A 24480-nucleotide genomic window follows, 5' to 3' on the forward strand; every position below is an offset into this window, starting at 1 on the left:
CACATCCAACTGAGCTGCCTAAGTGCTTTACCTAAGCCATTCAAAGACAGGCAGGAGACAACAGCCAATTTCCCAGTTCACCTGCCTTGCATGCTCCTGGAGTATAAACCCAGAATTATACCATCTTTCACAGCACAGGTATCTGCACAGCATAATTATTAATCTACGTCATTAATATAGGTGACTTCCCCGTTGATGTGGGGAAGATATGCAACAGCATTTGTACACAGAGATGAAATTTTCACCAGACATTACTCAAAACATGCTGGTAAAGATAAAGCATAAAGCAAATTTATTAACTACAGAAAGATGGATTTTAAGTGGTTATATGGGATAGCAACCAGATTAAAGCAGATTACCTAACAAATAAACAAAAATGCAAACTAAGCCTAACATACTAGATAGATTGAATATGAATTAGAAATTTCTCACACTGACTGATGATACAAGCAGTCCACCAAGTTTCCATATGCAGGCTGGACATCCCTTTAGTCTGAGACCAGCACTTCCCCCAGTTCAGTCTTTGTTTATCCGGTGTTTCTCATGTGTGGTGGTGAGTGAAGTCGAGAGATGGTGTCACTCCCTACCTTATATAGTTTTTCCATATGGTGGGAACCCTTCATTTCAAGCCAAGTTCCCAATCCAATTTCTGGAAAAACACAGGTACCAAAATGCAGTTCAGTGTCATGTGGTCTCACCCCATGCCTTTGCCAGCCCTGCTGAGTCATAGCAGCCTGTCATGGGGTCACTCAGTACCTTGGCACCTCCTGTTGGGTGTTTCAGGAATTAGCTCAGTCCCAGCAGGTGCAGGTAGTGGTGTCTCTCCCACCCTCGCCTCTGCCTACAGACCATTACAGCTCCTTTCTCTCAGCATCTGCTTTGTGGCACAGCCCTCCCGCCATGTCACCATCCGGTTTCCCCCCCTTCTTGGGGACTCCTGCACCAAGAGTCCAGCTACTCCTTGCAGTGGCTTGGCAGTCCACAGCTGGTCCACACTCCTTCAGTGGCTAGTGGGGGCTATGCCTGGCTACTACTCCAGGCCCCGGCCCAGGGACCCTGCAAACAGCAGCTTCTTATTGCCTTTTCCTTCCAGCTCACTGTCTCTGTTCCCTGGGACACTTCCGCGCAGCCTCAATTCCATCTGCTCCTGACTCTGGCTCCAGCTCTTTTGCCCTCTTCCCAGGGCCTTGATCCTCTAAGTCCTGGCAGCCCGCCAGGAGCCCGCCCTAACTCCCCCGTTCCCTGCTAGCACGTGCCCTTCCCCAGGGGCTGGTCTCTCTGTAGCCCTCTAGAAAGTCAGTCTTCTCCCTAGGGCTCTGGTCTAATCTGCTCTGGTCTGCAGCTTCCTTTTATATGGGCCAGCTGGGCCCTGGTTGGCTGGTCCAGCTGCCACCCAAATTATCTGTAGCTGCTGCCCTAATTGGCTGTTTCCCCTGAAGCCCCTCCTTAGGCTGCCTGCCAGTCAAGGGCCCTAGGCTGGTTTTAACTGGCTCAGGGCCAGTGCGTGGCAGGCGCCAAGTCACACAGCAGTTACTGATAGGCTGGCTGAAATGGTCACAGGAAGGTTAAGCTCTTCTGTGGTCCATTGTCTTTGCTGATGATCCATCAGCACTGTCTAGCTTCTTCCTTGTTGTACCAGTGAGGCTATATGTCGGTGTTACCCAGAGTATTGAAACACAGATCCATAGTGAATAGACATAACTTAGGTACAAAAATGATACATACACACAAACAGGATAATCATATTCACCGAATCATAACTTTTCCAATAACACCTCACAAGACATATATTGTCCCAGATACATCATAATTATCTCATAACCATACCACTATGATTAATATATGGTGCAGCATCACAATGTCCTCTATCAATACCTTAATGTGGGACAGTTCCTCATATCTGTCACCTAAAAAAAATGGGTCAGGTGTGGGACTTTTCCTCACATCCTCCGCTGTGAAGACCAATGCAAAGAATGTATTTGGCTTCTCCACAACAGTCTCCAGTGGCCCCACTGATCGTTTGGCAGGTTACTGCTTCTGATGTACTTTGAAAAAATTGCTGCTAGTTTTTGTTTCATTTGCTAATTGCTTTTCAGATCTTTTGAACTAGATGCACAGTATTGCCAAGCCCCATTCAACAATTATAAGTCACTCCTCCAAAACCCATGAGACTGGTTAAAAATAATTAGATTTAAAAATAGATGAATGTGGAGTTCGTTTTCATTTGCCTCTGGTGTCCAAGTTGTTGGGGTCAGCTGCTTCGGATTTTCTAGCTTTTCTGCAACTCTCTTTAAAAAAAAAATTTTTTTTTGAGAAAACAGAATGCTGAGATTCTCTGTGCAGTGCCTTGATTCCAGAAGTTGGATCTTTAAGAAAGACAGGAAATCATGCGAGACTCCCAATAAAATCCCAAGGTGGGGTGCTGCTGGCTGTATCTCAAGCAGAGCACCCACAAATGAAGGAACTGAGGGTTAGTTAGTGTACATTTCTGATCTCACAGACCAGTGGCAGAGACGCTGTTTCCCTCTGCACTGGGCTACAGAGCCTCATGTTGTAAGGAAGAGGGTTACAACACAGACAGACGGACATAACAGTGACTGTCTTGTAGAGTCACAGCTTCCTCAGACACAGCTCAGAGGGTCTCCTCCTCTTGTTCATGTAAGCAGGGGAATGGTCCCGCTATTGTGGGGAACTTTCCTGGCTTCTGCAATACCCCGGTGAAGTGGGCTAGTGAAAGGATCTGAGTCCTCGCTCCCACTTCCTTTACCCAGAGGCCTCCCTGCCCTCGAGGACTCCCCTTCCACTCTCCTGTCTGGCAGAGTCCTCGTAACCCCAACAAGGCTCGGCCAGGATTCCTGGGGGACTCGACCCCCAACCCTGCTGTGGTCACCGAGGACAGGGGCTAGGGTGTCCCCACTCCGGGGTGCTCTCTCTCTGGGCACCTCCCTGACCCACTGATCATTTCATACAATTTAAAACAAATGCAAGTTATTTAATCAACAATTAATTTAAAAAAAGAATAACGAAAAATGGGAAAGGTTGAAGGAAACACATCACCCTGCTCTGTGGCAGGGAACATCACAAACAGCGTCTCTGGACATCAGGGCACTTCATAGTCTGTTCCTTGTAGGTCCCCGGCCTCCTTCTCAGACCCTGGCTGTGCTGCAGGGATGCTGCAAGTTGGACACTTGCTCTGGTGGTGGCCACACACCTCCGTCTTTGGGTGATGGGACCCTTCTTCCCAGCATTAGCCCCCCCACGGGTTAAGATCCGCCTCCCAGTCTGGTCTGCAAGAACCCTTGGCTGGGGGTGTCTTTCTGCGCTGGGCCCTTTGCCCAGGGTCCCCCCTTGGCTAGCCCCAGTTGCTCACCACACCTGGCTCCAGCTCCAGCCCCAGCTGTACTCTGCCTCTGCACTGCTGCTGCTGCTCTGCCTCCAGCCCCCTGGGCTGCTTCTCTGGCTCCGCTGGCTCTGTGGCTGCAGCTCTGCTCCCAGCACAGGATCTGCTCTCCCTGGGCTGTGCCTCTGGCTCTATGGCTGCAGCTCTGCTCCCAGCACAGGGTCTGCTCTCCCTGGGCCGTGTCTCTGGCTCTGTGGCTGCAGCTCTGTTCCCAGCTCAGCTTGGGCACCTGCTCTCTCCTTAGCTCGGCCCCACTCTGTCTGACCCAGGCAATTCCAGCACACATAGAGGATGGGACCTCCCTGGCCTCCTGACTCCCTGATTAGCCTGTCCACCTGTCAATCACGCTGACCTAGAGCATTGGCTTCTCCCCATTGTTCCTGGGGACTGTCAGTCTCAGGGTCCTGATTTCTCATTGACCCTTCCCCTTTTAGTGCTGGGAGCTAGCAACCAAAACACCCCCACTGAATGTCAGTGTAACCCTTCTGCCAGGCCGAATGGATAGCATCAAGGGCCAGGTTCCCTTCCTTACAACGTAATGCAAACCAGCTCGAGCCCCCACCCAGTGACCTGGGAAAATCTTACAAACACATTCCTGGGCACCTCGAGGAGGCAATACTTCCCCTCTCGCAAGCACAGAGTCTCGGTGTAGCAGAAAATGTTTAATAACATGAGATAAACAACATAGCATTAAATTGGGAAAACATCTCAACTAGAGTTCATAGACCAAACCATGAGCAAAGACCCACCCCAGGAAATTGGGCTGTGTCCTCTTCCCTGGGCTCTTGAGTCCAGCAACCCCAAAATCACCCCAAGACTCCAAAGTCCAATACCCCAAATGTCCCTAGAGTCCAGCAACCCAAAGATCACCCACAGTCCCAAAAGTCCCGCAACCCAAAAGTCTCTGTCCCGGGTCAATGCAGCCCCCGAGTTCAAGAGTCTATCTGCAGGGTTTCCCCCCACCCCAGCCTGGGTAGAAAGGGGCACCTTACGTGGTCCAGGGCCAACTGCCCCGTCTATCTGTGGGGTTCTGCTTCAGCCGTCCCCACAAACTGCTCAGCTCCGCTCCGCCAGTTGCTCTGCTCCACCAGCTGTTCCAGGATCCACTCCAGCCATCCCCACAAACTGCTCAGCTCCACTCCGCTCACTGCTCTGCTCCACAATATAGCTTCAGGCTCCCCCACTCGTTAGCACAGCACTCAGTGCTCTCAGCTAAGCAATTTTAGCTCTTTAGTGATTTCAGCTCATAGTAGGGGAGCCCCAGTGCTGGTGCATCATTAGCCCAAAGTGAGTTCAGCTCAGTAACCTATAACTAGATTCTTAAGGCAATCAAAAATCAGCTCTGATATTCAACAGTGGAGAGAGGAGAAGGTGCAATTGGTGCTTCTGGCTCACACAAGGCACCCACACCACCAGGTACAGATATCTATCCCCAACCTCTCTCCAGTCATTGGGTTTTGGAACCCATGTCTCTTGTCTAGCGAGTGCTACTTAGTTGATGGTGAGACTCTCTCTCATAAAACAGTTTCATAGTTCCTCATTTACATAATCAGAGTGACAACACTTTATTCCTCCTGCCACAATAACAAAGAAATTGGGGATCCCACAGCTGTGAAAGTAACCATTTTAGGATGCTGTGGGCTTTGCTAGGTGGGGTGGGTGTGCCTATGCAAACACGATCAGCCTCTGAAATTCTTTTCCACACTCACCATAATTCACCACCAGAGGTCAGGGTAGAGCTCATCCTGACTCTGCTTACATCAGTAAGGGGGCAACAGTCCCCTTACATTCAGGCATGAGACATGCACACGCTGGGTAAACAAGGCCATGCCCATTCTTAATAGAAAGGGGTGTGACTCAAGCCCTGCTCCAAATGTCTGCTGCTAGCTCCCTATTGGACCCAAACAGCCCCCTCCCCCACATCCAGCAACCCCCAAAGTTGGTGATGATGGAAATTTGGATGCAGGGTGTGAGGTCTATCTCCAGCGCTAGAGTTGCTATCAGTGCTCATGGACTGGGTGGGGGTCAGGATCAGCCCAAGGGCTCTATTCAGCCAGGCAATTCTCTCCAGATCCTTCGCTCTCTGAAAGCACATCCTGATTCCCCCTCTTACTGCCAAACTGCAGGAGGAGCCCAGAACTCCCTCATCAATAGGGGCTGTGCTAATGACAGGCCTTGTCACCAAGGTATGTTGGGAAGAGTTCAGGTTTTCCACCCAGTGCCCCAAATCTGAAAGCTGAAATCTCTCTAAGGTACTTAGCTATGATCTCAACTATTGTAGTATCTGAGTGCCTCAATCTCTAACATATTTAGCAGAACAACAACCCAACAAGTGCTATTAACACCACGGGACAGTGTAGCCTGATCTATAGATGATGAATAAAAAATTGTAGTTATTACTTTATAATAAATGGAGATATACCTATCTCATAGAACTGGAAGGGACCCTGAAAGGTCATTGAGTCCAGCCCGCTGCTTTTACTAGCAGGAAGAAGTACTGATTTTTGCTACAAACCCCTAAGTGGCCCCCTTAAGGATTGAACTCACACGCCTGGGTTTAGCAGGCCAACACTCAAACCACTGAGCTATCCCTCCCACAGTTGTCAACTTTGAGGGTTGACAGGTTCTTGACCCAAGATCAGGCCCGGTATTATTAAAATTATTATATAGCTGGAGACTGACATGCCCAGATGCAACACCCGCATTACAGGAACTCTTTTATATTTACAAATAAATATTTATTAATACATTTAGCAGAAAGTACATCTGAACATCCATACTCACACCATCCCTTGCAGAACAACCTGAAATGTTAGCCATCAACTTCTGGTCCCACCCAAAGGCTATATCGCTCTCTCCTACTGCCCTGGGATGCCACTTTTCTAATATGTTACGCTGACATTACCATGTCTAATACATATTCAGTAGGGGTTTTTCCCATCTTCCTTATTTGTATTTCCTCCCTTTACCAACATTAAGGTGTCCTTCTTTTATAGGTTAGTGTATTTATGATTTAACCCCATTATCAAACTTTCCAGAAGCTGGTGTTGGTTTATGTTCTGTGGTTGGCTGATGGCGTTATGGACAAAATTCCCCCTACACTCCTCTTCCAGTGCCATATTAAAACCCACAACTTGTGAGTTACCTAAGTTTATATTTGTCAAAGTTCATAGGTCTCAAGCCTCATGCTAACTGCTGAAGGCAACATCTTACATGATACAAGCCTGTAAGTTCCTTGTGTTACTGCTGATTATAATGAAACAGAATATAATGCAAAGCAGTGAATATAATAGAGGTAAGACCACTGGGCTACAGCAGATCCCAAGACCAGAAGGCACCACTGTGATCACCTAGTCTGACCACCTGTAGAGCACAGGCCAGAGATCTGCCCCACAATAAATCCTAAAGGAGAGCTCATTGACGCTGATGGGTCTACTTAGACTCATAGACTTTAAGGTCAGAAGGGACCATTATGATCATCTAGTCTGACCTCCTGCACAATGCAGGCTACAGAATCTCACCCACCCACTCCTGTAACAAACCCCTGACCTATGTCTGAGTTATTGAAGTCCTCAAATTGTGCTTTGAAGACCTCAAGCTGCAGAGAATCCTCCAGCAAGTGACCCGTGCCCCATGCTGCAGAGGAAGGTGAAAACCTCCAGGGCCTCTGCCAATTTGCCCTGGAGGAAAATTCCTTCCTGACCCCAAATATGGCGATCAGCTAAACCCTGAGCATGTGGGCAAGACTCACCAGCCAGCACCCAGGAAAGAATTCTCTGTAGTAACTCAGATCCTGTCCCATCTAACATCCCATCACAGGCCACTCTTAGAACATCCTTGATTTAACAATTGTCTCCTTCTGCCTTGATTTAACAATTTTCAGTGCTGGAGAATTTACCATGGTACTTGGTAAATTGTTGCAATGGTTAACTACACTCACTGTTAAAAAATTATACCTTAGTTCCAGTCTGAATTTGTCTAGCTTCGGATTCCAGCCATTGGATCACACTGTAACTTTCTCTGCTAGATTGAAGATCACATTGTTAAACGTTTGTTCCTCATGCAGGTACTTACAGACTGTAATCGAGTCACCCCTTCACCGTCTCTTCATTAAGCTTCTTGAGTTGTTGTCTCTAAGGCAGGTTTTCTAATCCTTTAATCATTCTCATGTGTCTTCTCTGATCCCACTCCAATTTATCAATTTATCAACATACTTCTTCAACCGTAGACACCAGAAGTGGATACAGGATCCCAGCAGTGTTCACAGCAGAGCCAAATACAGAATAACCTCTCTGCTCCTATTCAAGAAGTCTCTGGTTGTACATCCCAGATTGCACTAGCTTTTTCAGATGAAACATCACACTGGGAGCTCATATTCAACTGATTATGACCCCCAAGTCTTTTTCAGAATCACTGCTTCCCAGGATTGGGTCCCCCAGCCAGTAAGCATGGACTGTATCTCTTGTTCCTAGATGTAAACATTTACCATGCACTGTATTAAAACACATGTTGCTGAAGTATGGAGGGACTAAGTGAGTTGCCCAAGGTCATAGAAGAAGTCTGTGGAAGAGCCTGAAACTGAAGATAGTTCTTCTGAATCCCAGGCCAGCACTTTAACCACTGAACCTCTCTTCTCTGGGGCTAGTGGCTGAGGAGGGAGCAGCTGGCAGCTCAGCATGATGAGATTACCAGAAACTAAGAGAATTAACTCCTGTGACATCACCAAACAGGAACCCAAGAACAATTCCTTTTCCAGACAATAACACTGAGTCATGCTTTCTCCTGAATCTGTTTAGGGACAAATCCATCAGCCAGGGAACAGATCAGGGTCACAGTGGACAAACAATTCCACATGAGCTCCCAGTGTGATGCCAAATCAGCTAGTGTGACCCTTAGGGACATAGACGTGGAGCGACCTCCTGGCATATGGTCTAGTGCATAAACCTGTCATTTTCAAACCAGCTGGGTTGTTTCCCCTCACTGTTCCTTTTGGGTGGCTGTTCCAGAGCCTCCTTTCTCTGATGGTCAGAAACCTCCTTCTCCTTCCCAGCCTCTGTTTGCTTCTGGTCAGTTTGTCCCCATTTGCTTGTGCCAGCACTATCCTTTAGCTTCAAGAGCTCATCTCTCTCCCAGGTATTTACCCCCACAATATATTTATAGAACACTCTGATCCCCACTCAGTCTGCATTGTGTTAGGCTAAACCAGCCAAGCTCTTCAAGTTTCCTTGTAAGCCAGGATGTCCATTGTGCTGACCATCCTAGGACACCTTCTCTGAACTTTTTCCAGTCTCAATTCTTCTTTCTGGAATATGAGTGACCAGAATTTTACACAGTTTGCCAGAGGAGGTGTGACATTATTGACATGAACTGGGATTGTATAGATCATGGTTGCAACCAAGGTCCCATAGTGGCATCAAATCTTGTACAAAGGAGGTCAAATAAGGTGTTTATGAAATGGTTGTAATTTGTTGGTTATAATTATACTGTCTGTATGTGTGTATCATTTTGTATTTGAAGTTATGAATATTAGCTAGGTACTTGTATCTCAATGTGTTTGATTCTAAGAAGCATTAGTGAAGAATTTGATCAGCTTCTTGATTTCATCGTCAATGTTACCAGTGCTGGAGCTGGGTGATGAAGTGACCCTTCACTTAATGAACATCTTGAATATTCTCGCACGAAGGTGTTTGCTTTTCAAGCTGTACACGATTGGATTAATCAGGGGAGGGACCAGCAAGGAAATGTATCCCAGGAGAATCTGAAGTAAGGGAGAAGAGCCCTTCCCGAATCTGTGTATAACAGACAAACCGAGCTCTGGTATATAGAAGAGCAGGACGGCGCAGAGGTGGGAGATACAGGTGTTCAAGGCCCTGAGGCACTCCTTGGAGGATGCAACAATGAGCACTGTTTTCAGGATCATTATGTAAGAGAGGAAGATGAGCAGCGAGTCCAACCCCATCGTTAGAAGTTTAGCAAACAATCCATAGATGCTGTTGACACTGATATCTGAACAAGCCATCTTCATGACCTCCTGGAAGAGGCAGTAGGAATGGGAAAGGACATTGGCTCGACAGTATTGGAACCGTTTCAGGAACAAGGGGAGTGGGAACACTATGGCAATCCCTCTGAGCAAAAACACCAGTGCCATCTTGGATATTTTCGGCAGGGTTATGATGGAAGCATATCTCAGTGGGTTACAAATTGCAATGAAGCGGTCAAAGGCCATCAACAAGAGTATGGAGGATTCAGTTAATTGAAGCGAGTGGATGAAGAACAGCTGAGCAAAACAGGCATTGAGGCTGATCTCCCTAGAGTTAAACAAGTATATGCCCAGTATCGTCGGCATGGTGGCTATCGATAAGCTAAGCTCTGTGACAGCCAACATGGAAAGGAAAATATACATGGGCTCATGGAGGCTTGGATCTGTTTTTATAATGAACAGAATGACTGAATTTCCTAATATCGAAATAACATACATGAAGCAGAAGGGGATAGAGATCCAGAGATGCATGTCTTCCTGTCCAGGTATCCCAGTCAGAAGGAACACCGCAAATTGAAATTCGGTGTCATTGACAGCTGACATACTGTAATGTGAAGGTCAGGAGAGTTTTCAACTTTCCTTCCTAAAAGGAAAAAGAACAGGAGACTAGATGATATTTAATGAAAAATCATCTGCTCTCAGTGCAAGTCTAGAGATGCCCAGGAGCTCAAAGTAGATCAACAAAAACATACTCTTGGGTTTACACCAATGATAGGAAGATAGGCATTGCCATACTGGATCAGACCTGTAGGTCAGTGGCCCAGTATCCAGTCGCCAATTCCAGATGCTTTAGGGGAAGGTGAAAGAACCCCTGCAATAGCAGTTGAGAGAGCCTGCTCCTAGGGAAAATTTCCCCAAGATACCCACTAGTTGGACATATTTTGTGGTGTAAATCAAGAAGGTATATAGCCCTACCAAGACATTTTAAAAAAAACATTTCTATTGTAATTGAATTTTTTGGTTACCCATAGAACCATCCAGTCCCTCTTTGAATCCCGCTAAGATCTTGGCCCCATCGATATCTTGTAGCTGGGAGTTCCACAGCCTATTTGACAATTGTGTAATTTTAAAATTATGATCTTCACACAGACACCCTTTCTGGCCCTTCACTTCTGAGTGTGGTCTATTGTATCTTGACATGTGGTAAACACACGGCAAATGCATGCTGAAAAGGATCATGTCCTGCATTGAAGCTATTTCTAAATGTGTTTCATTGCACCATTTACTATCCTATATATTTTGCCCACTCCTGAGAGTCAAAATTATACCACTGCCTCTTTCCAGAACATGGCATTACTATTTAGGGCCAGATTCTTTATTCAGTAATATTGACTCCAGATTTACATGTGTAAATTCAATCAAAACCAGGCTCTATTAACTTGCCCATACATAATCCTCCCGGTGATACACTCTGACCCCCAAGAATCCCTCCAAGAGAAGCTGAAGTGCTTTGCCTCTCCACTCTTGACTCAATCCAGAGAGGTCGATCATCCTCCAGACTTCTTTTCATCCTCGCATCAACTGCATCCTCTCCCCATGCAAGGGTCTGTAGATATTTGGCAAGTTACAAGCTAACACAGACAGTTACTTCTGCTGGGTGGGAGAGGGATTGGTTTCATGAATGGGTGAATACTAGAAACACTGGTGTTCCACTAATGTGCAGTTGAGTGTACAAGTTACTTTAGCAGTGCTCCTGTAACAGATGATGAGTGTGAATTACTTACTACCACTGTTACACTCCACTTTCCTGCACCTCAATTCTACCCTTTTCTGAATCACTGACCAGTGGTTCTGTTCTCTCATAACTCTTTGGAAAGACTTGTACAGGTATTGTAGATGGATTGTGTTCATGACCCTGGATGTAAGCTTCTGATCAGCTATCAGGAGACAGTATCATACAACTGTTCACTGAACAAAGAGTTAATAGCACAAACCCATTGCACACAGTATGTGGAGAACTTCTGAAATACTTTCTAAAGCCAAAACTGTTAAACAGTAAAGTTACCGCTGGTCCTTTCTGCAGAGATTCTAGTGACTCTGCTGCTGGCTTTCGACATACATTCATGATGAAAGTTTTCTTTGTAATACTGTATTACAATGAAAAGTTTTGGTAAAATATTTACACATCTGTATTTTAGTATGAACCACAGGTGCCGAACCCACCCAGATCTGCTTAGCAAGAACAGTTGACCTGCAGTGTGCTGTAGCCCAGTGCCCAGTCTGAGGGTCAGAGAATCAGGGGATTCCACCCTATGGGAAGGAAACCTATGAGGCCCGACATCTGGCAGAGATGCAGGTAGCCCTGTAACCCTGAGCAGTGTCTACAGGGCAGAAGTGCTAGAGCCCTCAGCCTGTCAGGAAATAGAAATGTTCCCTATTGGACCAGTTACCACAAAGCAACGCAGCTCTGAATTCCTGCGTTCCCAATCAAGCCAGAGAATAAACCCTTTTGAAAATGCATTTGCTGATTAAATTTCCAGGAGAAAATAAACCAGAGGTGTTTTGGGAACTAATCACTGATATTCTGTGGGGTTTCTTCTTGCTCTGCCCATGGCAGTATCAGGCCCAGAGCACACGGCACCTCTAGAAATGGGATCCCTGTCACTGAGTCACCCCGACAGCCCAGCTGAGTCCTCTGCCTCTGCACAGAACATCTGCAAATGGAAACAAGCCTTTTTCCTTCACGTCACATTTTAAAGATAGTGAAACCTGCCAATGTACCCAATTCCTGCTCAACGTGGAGCTGCTGACATCAGAGGCCTTCACACTTATGGACAAGGAGTCATCAGAGAGGTTGCACAGGCAGCAGGCAGTATCTGTTCAGATAGGGAGGCAAGTGTCTTTATGAAGCCTGCCTGCACATTCCCTTGGGGCCACTTGGCCATCAGGGAACCTCAGCTGCTTGGCTCAGTGTGCAGCAGCTTTAACCCCGTCACAGCCAATGGCAAACTGCAGGAGGGCAAATCACAGGGGATGCCTGGTGATCTTACCCAACTGGACTGGGCTTGTCATCACTGTTCGTATGATTCCAATTAGTCACATGGCTACCTCAAGTCTCTGTAATGATGCTGCCTTTGGCGGGACACGACTGAGAGTATCAGCTCAGGACAAATTGCTTAGAGCAGGGAAGTCACAGCCCAAAGCTGGGTGTGTCCTTTACTATTAAGGCACCGAACCAGCCAAACAGACAGGACTTTCGTTTTACCCCACTGGCTAGCTAGAAGTCACACAAGCAATTCCCTCAGATACTCCAGTTCCCTTCTATCACGCTTCTGCTCCTTATGGGGATGAATTGTTATGAAAACCAACACCCCAGTAAAAGAAAAAAGGTTCTCCCGATCCCAAACGACCAAGCCCCAGACCCAGGTCAATATATGAGTCAGATCTTACCCACAAATCACGCTGTTGCCAACCCTTTAGAATCTAAAATCTAAATGTTTATTCATAAAAAGAAAGAAATACAGATTAGAGCTAAAACTGGTTAATGGAATCAATTACATATATTAATGGCAAAGGTCTTGGTTCAGGCTTGTAGCTGTGATGGAATTAACTGCAGGCTCAAATCAAGTCTCTGGAGAACATCCACTGCTTGGCTGGGTCATTCAGTCCTTTGTTCAGAGCTTCAGTTTGTAGCAAAGTCCCTCCAGAGGTAAGGAGCAGGATTGAAGACAAAATGGAGACGATGCAGCAGCATTTTATAGACCCTTGCCAAGCGGCCTGTGCTTCCTTTGTTTCAAACACAAGCTGCCCAGCACATGGCTTGGAAAACCCTTAGAGTTCTGTCCATAGGCATGTCCCTGCCTGCCTTGCTGAGTCACAAGGCCTATCTGCCTTCTCTCAATGGGTCAATTGTACAGCTGATGGTCCTTAATGGGCAATCATGCAGGCTAGGCAGTGCTGATGCCAAATTGTCCTGAGTGTCACCCAGAAGCACAGCACAAGTTTGAAACAGACAGTATAGAGCCAATACTTATAACTTTAAATACAAAAATGATACATGTGTACAGATAGCAACCTTTTCCTAGACACCTTACTTGACCGCCTTTGTACAAGATTTGGTGCTACTATAGGACCTTGGTTGCAACAATGATCTATGTGGTCCCAGCTGGCGTAAATAACGTCACAGTCTCCCCACATGGAAATTTCGGTCGGATCATTCCAGGAGGGGGGGTGCTTTCCCCTCTTCCTGAGGAATGAAAAGGGAGACCCAGAATAACCACTTATGCACACATCCTTGTCTGAGTCAAACACGAGTAAAGAAACTGTGAATGAAACATACAAGGATCGTGCTACCACACAATTTTGAGAAGATAAACAACTGTCTCGGTTGGGATGTGATGTCGCAGGCCCCATTTGTCTCATAATTCCAATGGATACATGTGGACATGCATTCAAACATATAGATCTCTCCCTTTCAGGCCTTTCAAAACATTTAGGGCAATACCAATTTAATAATTGCTCCTATTTGATTAGATTGGGGATCCTTCCCAATTCTAGGGATTGTAATGTCTCAGTGACAGTGTTAATCATCATTGAACAAGAGCAGAGCACCACACCAGTAGTGTCTGACGACACTTGGGAGGTTGGTGATCTGGTAATGCTGTTATCCTACAAAGCACCAGAGCATAGGCTGTGTAATCGGTGAATCGGACCTTTCTGAATCATCGATAAACTCAATTCAGCAGTGTACAAGATTAGAGTAACAGGAGGCAAGCATACTAAAGATAAAATCTCTCATGCTAATCAGTTAAATCTGTTTCAATCATTCAGGTCCCCGGAGCAGCTTGATTCAAAGGAGATGATCAAGTGAGTGACAGGGAGGGGGAAAAAAGAGCGAGCAGTAGTGGCGAGGACTTGGGGCAAGAGGCAGAGAAGGGAGTGGGGCATAGAGGCAAGATGTGCAGAAGTGGCTGTGGCCTTGATGGGAGATGTGTACCAGGGTCATAGCCTTGGGGAGAGAAACAGGATAGGAGGCAGGGACCTTATGACGCAGCAGTCAAAAAAGTGAACAGAATGTTGGGAATCACTAGGAAAGGGATAGATAATAAGACAGAAAATATCATATTGCCTCTATATAAATACATGGTACGCCCACATCTTGAATATTGCATGCAGATGTGGTCGCCCCATCACAAAAAAGATATATTGGATTTGGAAAAGGTTCAAAAAAGGACAATAAAAATCATTAGGGGTTTGGAATGGCTCCATATGAGGAAAGATTCATAAGATTGGGACTTTTCAGCTTGGAAAAGGGACGACTAAGGGGGGATATGATAGAGGTCTATAAAATCATAACTGATGTGGAGAAAGTAAATAAGGAAGTGCCATTTATTCCTTCTCATAACTCAAGAACTGGGGGTTACCAAATGAAATTAATAGGCAACAGTTTAAAACAAACAAAAGGAAGTATTTCTTCACACAACACACAACCAACTTGTGGAACTCCTTGCCAGAGGATGTTGTGAAAGTCCATCAATGGCCAAGATAGAAAGGGATGGTGTCTGTTTGCCAGCAGCTGGAAATGGGTGACAGGGGATGGATCACTTGATGATGACCTGTTCTGTTCAGTCCCTCTGGGGCACCTGGCATTGGCCACCATCAGAAGACAGGACACTGGGCTAGATGGATCCTTGATCCAGCCCAGTAGGGCATTATTATGTTCTTATGTGCACAGGGGTCCAGTTATCAGTAACTAGAAGGGTGGCAAACCAATGAGTTCTACATTAACCAATTCCCCAGTATTTCGCACTGACACAGCACAGCATGGTCAGGAAAGGGTCTAATGCAGAGTTGGGAAACTGCAGCCCGTGGGCCACATCCAGCCCGCAGGATCATCCTGCCCGGCCTTTGAACTCTCAGCTGGGGAAGCTCGCCCCCGACCCCTCCCCGGTGGTTCCCCCTTCCCCACAGCCATGCCGCCGCGTGGGCAGCAGGGCTTACTCCAGATGGACGGCGCGGCTGCCAGTCCTGCCACTCTGAGTGGCATGGTAAGGGGGTGGAGAGCGGCGGGGTTGGATCAGGGCAGAGGGTCCCAGGAGGTAGTCAGGGGACAGGGAGCAGGGGGTGGTTGAATGGAGCAGAGGTTGTTGGTGGTGTGGTCAGGGGATGGGGAACAGGGGGATTGGATAGTCATGGGAGTCCAGGGGGGCCATTCAGGGGGCGGGGTGTGGATAGAGGTCAGGGAAGTCAGCGGACAGGGAGCAGGGGGTTTGATAGGGGTAGCGTCCCAGGGTGGGGGTTAGGGGCAGGGGGTCACAGGAGGGTGTGCTCAGGGGACAAGGAGCAGGGTGGGTGGATGGGTGGAGGGTTCTGAGGGGGGCAGTCAGGGGGTAGGAAGTGGGAGGGGGCGGATAGGGGGCGAGGGGCCAGGCTGTTTGGGGAGGCACAGCCTTCCCTACGCGGCCCTCCATACAGTTTTGCAACTCCGATGTGGCCTTTGAACCAAAAAGTTTGCCCACCTCTGCTCTAATATCTCTTTGACTGCCCAGTCAGTAATTTAGGGAAGAGAGCAGAGTACCAAGTCACCAGCCAGCTCGGCACAGAGCTCAGTCTGAGAGCCAGAGCACAAGGAAAAAGCTTTACATTCCTTTATGAGTGAAGAGCCGGAGTAGCCTCTCCTGGATCTGTTTGGTCCTCACTCCATAGATGATGGGGTTGAGCATGGGGGGCACCAGGAGGTACATGCTGGCAATGAGAACATGGAAATGCAGGGGCACATTGTAGCCAAACTGGTGTGTGAGGGAGGAGAAGAGAGCTGGGATGTAAAAGCTTAAGATGGCACAGAGGTGGGAGCTGCAGGTCCCCAAAGCCTTGAGCCGGGCATCCTTTGTGGGGAGGCTGAAGATGGCCCTGAGGATCTGGGTATAGGACACAGCAATAAAAATCATATCCAGACTTCTCACACAGAGTATCATAAAGAGACCATAGTAACTACTGACGTGAGTGTCGCCACAGGCCAGCTTCACCACGGCTATGTACTCGCAGTGCGAGTGGGGGATGATGTTGGTTCTGCAATATGGCCATTGCCTTGCCAGGAAGGGATAGGGCAGTAGGAGCATGATGCCACGCAGCACCAAGACCAGTCCGATCTTGGCCACCAAGGGGTATGTCAGGATGGTGGAATGTCTCAGGGGATGGCAGATGGCCACGTAGCGATCAAACGCCATGGCCACGAAGATCCCAGACTCCATCACCAAGAAGCAGTGAATGAAGTACATCTGGGTGAGGCAGGCACTGAAATTGATCTCTCTGGAATTGAACCAAAAGATGCTCAGCATTTTGGGCAGGGTGGACGTGGACAGGACCAGGTCAGTGATGGCCAGCATGCAGAGGAAATAGTACATGGGCTCATGGAGGCTTGGTTCCGTCTTCACAATGAACAGGATGGTGAAGTTCCCCAAGATGGCTATGATGTACATGGTGCAGAAGGGGATGGAGATCCAGACATGGGCCGCCTCCAGGCCAGGAATGCCCAGCAGGATGAAGGTGGAGGGGTTGGTGAAGTCGGTTTTGTTGGAATCTGACATGGAGTAAGGGAGAAGTTGTTCAACTCTGAGGCGTTCCCAGGGTGATGGTCGCAGTAGAAAACCCTGGATGGAGAGACAGTGATAATATGAGCCACTTCTTGCACTACTGGATAATTTTCTCATGGGTGAAACAGATTGGTTGCTCTTCACACACATTTTCATTTTTCAGCTAAATGAATTATGAACAACTGACCCTACTAATGCCAATTCCATATCTGATGGTCTTCCATGCAGCAATAATTTCTACATGTTGTGGTCTGGGAAACCTTAATAAGCACCAGTAGGAAACACAAGTGTGGATACTTGTTATCCCTCATTCGTCCTTAATGCAATGAAAGCCAGGCTAGAAAGTCTATGCTATTCCCCCATGCACCCGGTTGCTCAACATCTGAAATTGTAAAGAAAAAAGAAAAGAAAAGAAAAGAAAAGAAAAGAAAAAAGCTTTCCCAAACCATGTATCAAGGGGAAACATTCCAACTAGAACCACCTCAGGGAAAAGATCAGGGTGTCATTGACAGCTGTTTCATGGAAACACCTGCTCATTTACAGTAGCAGCCAAAACAAAGAAAATGTTCAGATGCCCAAAAAATGGGGTGGAGAACAACCTGCTCTGGAAACGCACTCACTTTGATCACCCAGTCTCTATAAAGCATATAGCAGATAGAAAGGGGATTTCTGAAACAGGCTGTGAGAATGGAGGAGGCAGCCATCTTTAATATTTTGAGATATACCCTATCTCATAGAATTGGAAGGGATGCCAAAAGGTCAATCAAGTCCAGCCCCCTGCTTTCACTAGCAGGACCAAGTACTGATCTTGCCCCAGATCCCTAAGTGGCCCCCACAAGAATTGAGCCCACAACTCTGGGTTTAGCAGGCCAATGCTCAAACCACTGAGCTATCCTTGAACAAACAGACAGAAAATTCTGGGACTGTTTAGTTTAGAGAAGCCACAAAGAAGGGGGCATATGATAGAGGAGAACAAAATAACAGAATGGAACTGATTACATTCAAATGGACAGAGAACAGCTCCCAACCAGTAATATCTATAGATAATTAGTGCTTCAAAAGGGCTAATTCCTCAAAGATGACAAATTATCCACAAAACTGATTGGGAGGAAAAAAAATATTCAGAAAAACAGGAAGGAAAATTGGGAGTTCTTTAAGAAGAGTTTATAGATAGCTAACAAGCCACAATTCCACAGTCAAGAAAGTGAAGATCTCATATCAGATGAGCTGATGAAATACTTTCTAGTCCATTAGCAGTTAAGGAGGATGTTAAGCAGCATCTGACAGATCTCAGGAAGCAGTTATCAATGGGGCATTGCAGGGAATGAGGGTGCTTCTAGTGCAGTTCTGCAGGATCAGTTCTAGGCCCCATGCTATTCCATATTTTCATCAATGATATGGAAGCAAATAGAAAATCACTGCAGACAAATAGCAGGGGATCCAAAATTGGCAGAGTGGTTACAATGAGGTAGCCAGGGCAGACACCGATGTTTTAATATAGTCAAATGCAAAGTTATCATCTCAGAACAGGGAATGCAGGAACGACCCACAGACTCAATCACTGTATAATGGAGTTGAGGGACCCTGAAAAGGATTTAGGGGTCACTGTGGACAACCAACTCATCGTAATGGTGAGCTGGAGCAGGGGAAGGATTTTACTTCTGCATATGGCATTGGTGAAACAAAATGCATCCATTTCCGGGGTCCACATTTCAAAATTTGAAAATTTGGAGAACATTCAGAAAAGAGCCACAAAAAGGATTGGAGGCTTCAGAAAATGCCGGCCAGTGAGAGACTTAAAGAGCTTCATCTATTTATCTTATCAAAAGGACGATCAAATGGAGAATTTCATGGGGAGAAAACCATGGGTAATAACGGGCTCTGTAATATAGAGGAGAAAGGCAGAGCTAAGCCCAAGCAAGATAAATTTCAGTTGGAAATAAGGGCCAAGTGTTTAGCACTGAGGTTGATTAACCATTGGGACAAACTGCAAAGGGAAGTGGTGGATTCTCCACGTCCCCATGTCTGCAGATCCAGACTGGATGCTTTTCTGGAAGATCTGCTTGAGGGCTTGTCTACATTTCAAATGCTACAGTGGCACTGCCATGCCATCAGCATAGGTAATCAACTTCCGTGAGCAGTGGTAGCTAGGTTGACCTCATAGTGGGATCTACACCCAGGGCCAGCTCCAGGGGTTTTGCCGCCCCAAGCAGACAAAAAAAAAAAAGCTGTGATCGCTATCTGTGGCAATTCAGCGGGAGGTCCTTCGCTCCGAGCGGGAGTGAGGGACCCTCCGCCGAATAGCTGAAAGTGCCGCCCCGCTCCGGAGTTGCCGCCCCAAGCACCTCCTTGATAAGCTGGTGCCTGGAGCTGGCCCTGTCTACACCGGTGTTAGGCTGATATATCTACATGTCTTGCGGGAGTGGATTTATTTGCTATTGCAAAGAAAGAAAATAAAGTTTTAGGTTGCATTAATGGCATGCAAATTTCCAGAGGTGACAGTATTCCTCTACTCAGCACTCGTTAGGCTTCAGCTGGAGTATTGTGTCCAGTTTCGGTCACCAATGTATAGGAAGGATCTAGAGAAATTGGAAAGGATCCAAAGGCGAGAGACAAAGATGATCAAAGGGATGGAATGCAAGCCATACAAGCAAAGGTTGAAGGAACTGGGTATGTTTAGTTTGGAAAAGAAGAGATTGAGCAGGGGCTGCATAAAAAAAGATAGAGAAAAGTTGTTCTCTCTTGCCACAGAGGCAAGACAAGAGTCAATGGGTTCAAACTACAACAGAGCAGATTTAGATGAAATCCAGGAAAAACTTCCTAACTGTAAGACAAGGAGGACACTGGAACAGACATGGAAGCTCCTTCGCTAGAAGTTTTCCAAAGAAGGTTGGATACTCATCTGTCCTGGATGGTTTAGAAAAAACAAATCCTGCATCTTGGCAAGGGGTTAGACTAGATGACCCTTGTGGTCCCTTCTCATCCTGTGGCTCTATGATTCTATGAGGTGAAATCGTACCGTAGACCTGTCTTAGTCAAACACAAGTCTTTGGCCTTAATACAGGGGAAACTGGGTGAAATGTAACACCTGTATTATACAGTAGGTAATACAGGATGATCTACTGGTGCCTTCTGACCATGAAGCCTATGAATTTGTCAATAAATAAACTAGATCACACATTTATATTTACTCTATCTCACCGTTAGGATATAGATATTCAGGCCTGTGTGTAAAGGCCTATACTTTAAGAATTTTGGTGTATGTTTATCACTTAGCTAGTTATTGAGGTATAAAAGAAAGAATCTGTGTAAGGGCCTTCTCTCCCTGTGATAGTCTGACGACCTGCTCTTAGGCTAAAGCCTTTGGCCAAGCAGCAGAGGCAGCCATAAGCTGGGAAATGAACGGTCACATCCTCACATTCCAAACTAGTAAGGCAATCTGGGGCTGTTAGGAAGGGGATCCGATCTATCACCTCCAGGGAAAGAGAAGAGCCTAGAAGATGTAAAAGGAAAAAGTGACCGGGGGGAAGCTGTTCTAGATTTGATTTTAACAAACAGGGAGGAACTCGTTGAGAATTTGAATGTGGAAGGCAGCTTGGGTGAAAGTGATCATGAAATCATAGAATTCACAATTCTAAAGAAGGGTAGAAGGGAGTACAGCAAAATAGAGACAATGGATTTCAGAAAGATGGATTTTGGTAAGCTCAGAGAGCTGCTAGGTAAGGTCCCATGGGAATCAAGACTGAGGGGAAAAACAACTGAGCAGAGTAGGCAGTATTTCAAAGGGACACTATTAAGAGCCCAAAAACAAGTTATTCCGCTGGGAAAGAAAGATAGAAAATGTGGCAAAAGACCAGCTTGACTTAACCACGAGATCTTGCATGATCTAAAAAATAAAAAGGAGTCATATAAAACATGAAAACTAGGACAAATTACAAAGAATGAATATAGGCAAACAACACAGGAATGCAGGGGCAAGATTAGAGAGGAAAAGGCACAAAATGAGCTCAAACTAGCTACGGGAATAAAGAGAAACAAGAAGACTTTTTATCAATACATTAGAAGCAAGAGGAAGACCAAGGACAGGGTAGGCCCACTGCTCAGTGAGGAGGGAGAAACAGTAACAGGAAACTTGGAAATGGCAGAGATGCTCAATGACTTCTTTGTTTTGGTCTTCACCGAGAAGTCTGAAGGAATGCCTAACATAGTGAATGCTAATGGGAAGGGGGTAGGTTTGGAAGATAAAATAAAAAAAACAAGTTTAAAACCACTTAGAAAAGTTAAAGCAGCAAAGAGTCTTGTGGCACCTTATAGACTAACAGACGTTTTGGAGCACGAGCTTTCGTGGGTGAATGTCATGCATCCGACGAAGTGGGTATTCACCCACAAAAGCTCATGCTCCAAAACGTCTGTTAGTCTATAAGGTGCTACAAGACTCTTTGCTGCTTTTACAGATCCAGACTAACACGGCTACCCCTCTGATACTTAGAAAAGTTAGATGCCTGCAAGTCACCAGGGCCTGATGAAATGTATCCTAGAATACTCAAGGAGCTAATAGAGGAGGTATCTGAGCCTCTAGCTATTATCTTTGGAAAAGGGCAAACATAGTGCCCATCTATAAAAAGGGAAATAAAAAGAACCCAGGAAACTACAGACCAGTTAGTTTAACTTCTGTGCCAGGGAAGATAATGGAACAAGTAATTAAGGAAATCATCTGCAAACACTGGGAAGGTGGTAAGGTGATAGGGACTAGCCAGCATGGATTTGTAAAGAACAAATCATGTCAGACTAATCTGATAGCTTTCTTTGATAGGATAACGAGTCTTGTGGATAAGGGAGAAGCGGTGCATGTGGTATACCTAGACTTTAGTAAGGCATTTGATACGGTCTTGCATGATATTCTTATCGATAAACTAGGCAAATACAACTTAGATGGGGCTACTATAAGGTGGGTGCATAACTGTCTGGATAACCGTACTCAGAGAGTAGTTATTAATGGTTCCCAAGCCTGCTGGAAAGGTATAACAAGTGGGGTTCCGCAGGGGTCTGTTTTGGGACCGGCTCTGTTCAATATCTTCATCAACGACTTAGATATTGCCATAGACAGTACGCTTATTAAGTTTGCAGATGATACCAAACTGGGAGGGATTGCAACTGCTTTGGAGGATAGGGTCATAATTCAAAATGATCTGGACAAATTGGAGAAATGATCGGAGGTAAACAGGATGAAGTTTAATAAAGACAAATGCAAAGTGCTCCACTTAGGAAGGAACAATCAGTTTCACATACACAGAATGGGAAGAGACTGTCTAGGAAGGAGTACGGCAGAAAGGGATCTAGGGGTTATAGTGGACCACAAGCTAAATATGAGTCAGCAGTGTGATGCTGTTGCAAAAAAAAGCAAACGTAATTCTGGGATGCATTAACAGGTATGTTGTGAGCAAGACACGAGAAGTCATTCTTCCGCTCTACTCTGCGCTGGTTAGGTTTCAACTGGAGTATTGTGTCCAGTTCTGGGCACCACATTTCAAGAAAGATGTGAGGAAATTGGAGAGGGTCCAGAGAAGAGCAACAAGAATGATTAAAGGTCTAGAGAACATGACCTATGAAGGAAGGCTGAAAGAATTAGGTTTGTTTAGTTTGGAAAAGAGAAGGCTGAGAGGGGACATGATAGCAGTTTTCAGGTATCTAAAATGGTGTCATCTTAGCCTCTAAGGATAGAACAAGAAGCAATGGGCTTAAACTGCAGCAAGGGAGGTTTAGGTTAGACATTAGGAAAAAGTTCCTAACTGTCAGGGTGGTTAAACACTGGAATAAATTGCCTAGGGAGGTTGTGGAATCTCCATCTCTGGAGATATTTAAGAGTAGGTTAGATAAATGTCTATCCGGGATGGTCTAGACAGTATTTGGTCCTGCCATGAGGGCAGGGGATTGGACTTGATGAGCTCTTGAGGTCCCTTCCAGCCCTAGAATCTATGAATCTATGAAATTTAGTTTGATAATTTTCTGTCTGGTAAGAACTCACTTATCAATAGACACAGCTGGGAAACCCTTATGTCTTTATAGATGTAGTTGTGAAATCCTCACTTCTGTATTGTTTTGTCATTAGAGTTCCCACTTTGCTATTGTTTATTTGCATGGTCTCTGTCTGGTTCTGTGATTGTTTCTGTCTGCTGTATAATTAATTTTGTTGGGTGTAAACCAATGAAGGTGGTGGGATATAATTGGTTAGATAATCATGTTACAATATGTTAGGATTGGTTAGTTAAATTTCAGTAAAATGATTGGTTAAGGTATAGCTAAGCAGAACTCAAGTTTTACTATATAGTCTGCGAGTCAATCAGGAAGTAAGAGGGGAAATGGAAACAGGGAATGGGGGTGGTGGAATTGGAATTATGTTTCACTAGGGGGGGAATAGGAACAGGGGATGGGAACAGGAATAGGGACACAGGCAAGGCTCTGTGGTGTTAGAGCTGGGAAGGGGGACACTGAGGAAGAAAACTGGAATCATTGCTTGCTGGAAGTTCACCCCAATATACATCGAATTGTTTGCACCTTCGCACTTTGGGTATTGTTGCTCTCTGTTCATGTGAGAAGGACCAGGGGAGTAAGCGGGTGACGGAATAAGCCCTCTAACACTCACCACTCACGAACAAGGGAACATTCAGTTGCACTGAAAGTCTGAACAGATAACACTGGTAAAAGAAAATGTAATGGCTGCGCAGAGCAGAAAGGAGCACAGTCTTACTCTCCATCCCATCACGCCCATGTTGCACTGGGTTTGTCAAGCAGGTGAGCTCCTCAGCAAGAGATGGTACCTGTGAATCCTGAGTTGGAAGTGTCTTCCCTGGGAATCCCGTCCCACACCTCTCTCACCCCAGAATCTGCCGCAGCATCCCACGCTGAGAGCCGACACAGGGGTGTGCACTGTTTATAATATAGCTCTGTGCAATCCCAGTGGAGTTTGCTCAGCCTCAAGGAGAGAAACAGCATCTGGATGGAAATAGGCTGGAGACTGGACACACTCTAGCTAATGTCTCTTCTTCCATGTCTTCACTTCTGTGCTTTTTATCCAGCTTTAGGAGTAAACAGCAATTATAGGACCTTCCCAAAGGGAGATGAGAAATCTTGAGCTCTGTGCTGAGGCCGAGAGGAAGGCTTATGAATCTGAAAATGACATAGCTGGAATGTGCTTTATGCAAAAGGTCTTTTGTAACATATCGTTGGAAAACTTATAATCTGCTAAATTTCATTTTCCTATTTGTATTCATGTATAATTCTTATTTCTGAAGTTAGAAATATAGGATATAAACTTGTACTACTATTGTAGTCAGATTAAGTGGAGACCATTAAGGATGGTTCAGAAACAGTGAGTTGTAAATGGCTCATTTACCTGCAAGCCTTCCTGTGTATGTGTGGGCCAGCCGGTGGGTAATGAAGAATGAGGTCTCACAGGGACATGTGATCATGTCGCCTGACACTGAAATCCATCTTAAATCTTGTACTTT

The 24480-nt window shown here is 45.9% G+C and overlaps 2 protein-coding genes across 2 annotated transcripts; both read right to left on the reverse strand.

Annotated features, from left to right (window-relative positions):
• Positions 1-9047: 9047 nt before the first annotated feature.
• On the reverse strand, positions 9048-9983 carry LOC120379004 (olfactory receptor 51G2-like). The gene has a single exon (XM_039497143.1). The coding sequence runs from the start codon at positions 9981-9983 to the stop codon at positions 9048-9050; it is 936 nt and encodes a 311-aa protein (XP_039353077.1).
• Positions 9984-16018: 6035 nt separating this feature from the next.
• Positions 16019-16966, reverse strand: LOC120378988 (olfactory receptor 52M1-like). The gene has a single exon (XM_039497142.1). The coding sequence runs from the start codon at positions 16964-16966 to the stop codon at positions 16019-16021; it is 948 nt and encodes a 315-aa protein (XP_039353076.1).
• Between the last annotated feature and the right edge of the window lie 7514 nt (positions 16967-24480).

The sequence above is a fragment of the Mauremys reevesii genome, linkage group 1, assembly GCF_016161935.1.
Source record: "Mauremys reevesii isolate NIE-2019 linkage group 1, ASM1616193v1, whole genome shotgun sequence".
In the NCBI taxonomy this organism is placed as follows: Eukaryota; Metazoa; Chordata; order Testudines; family Geoemydidae; genus Mauremys; species Mauremys reevesii.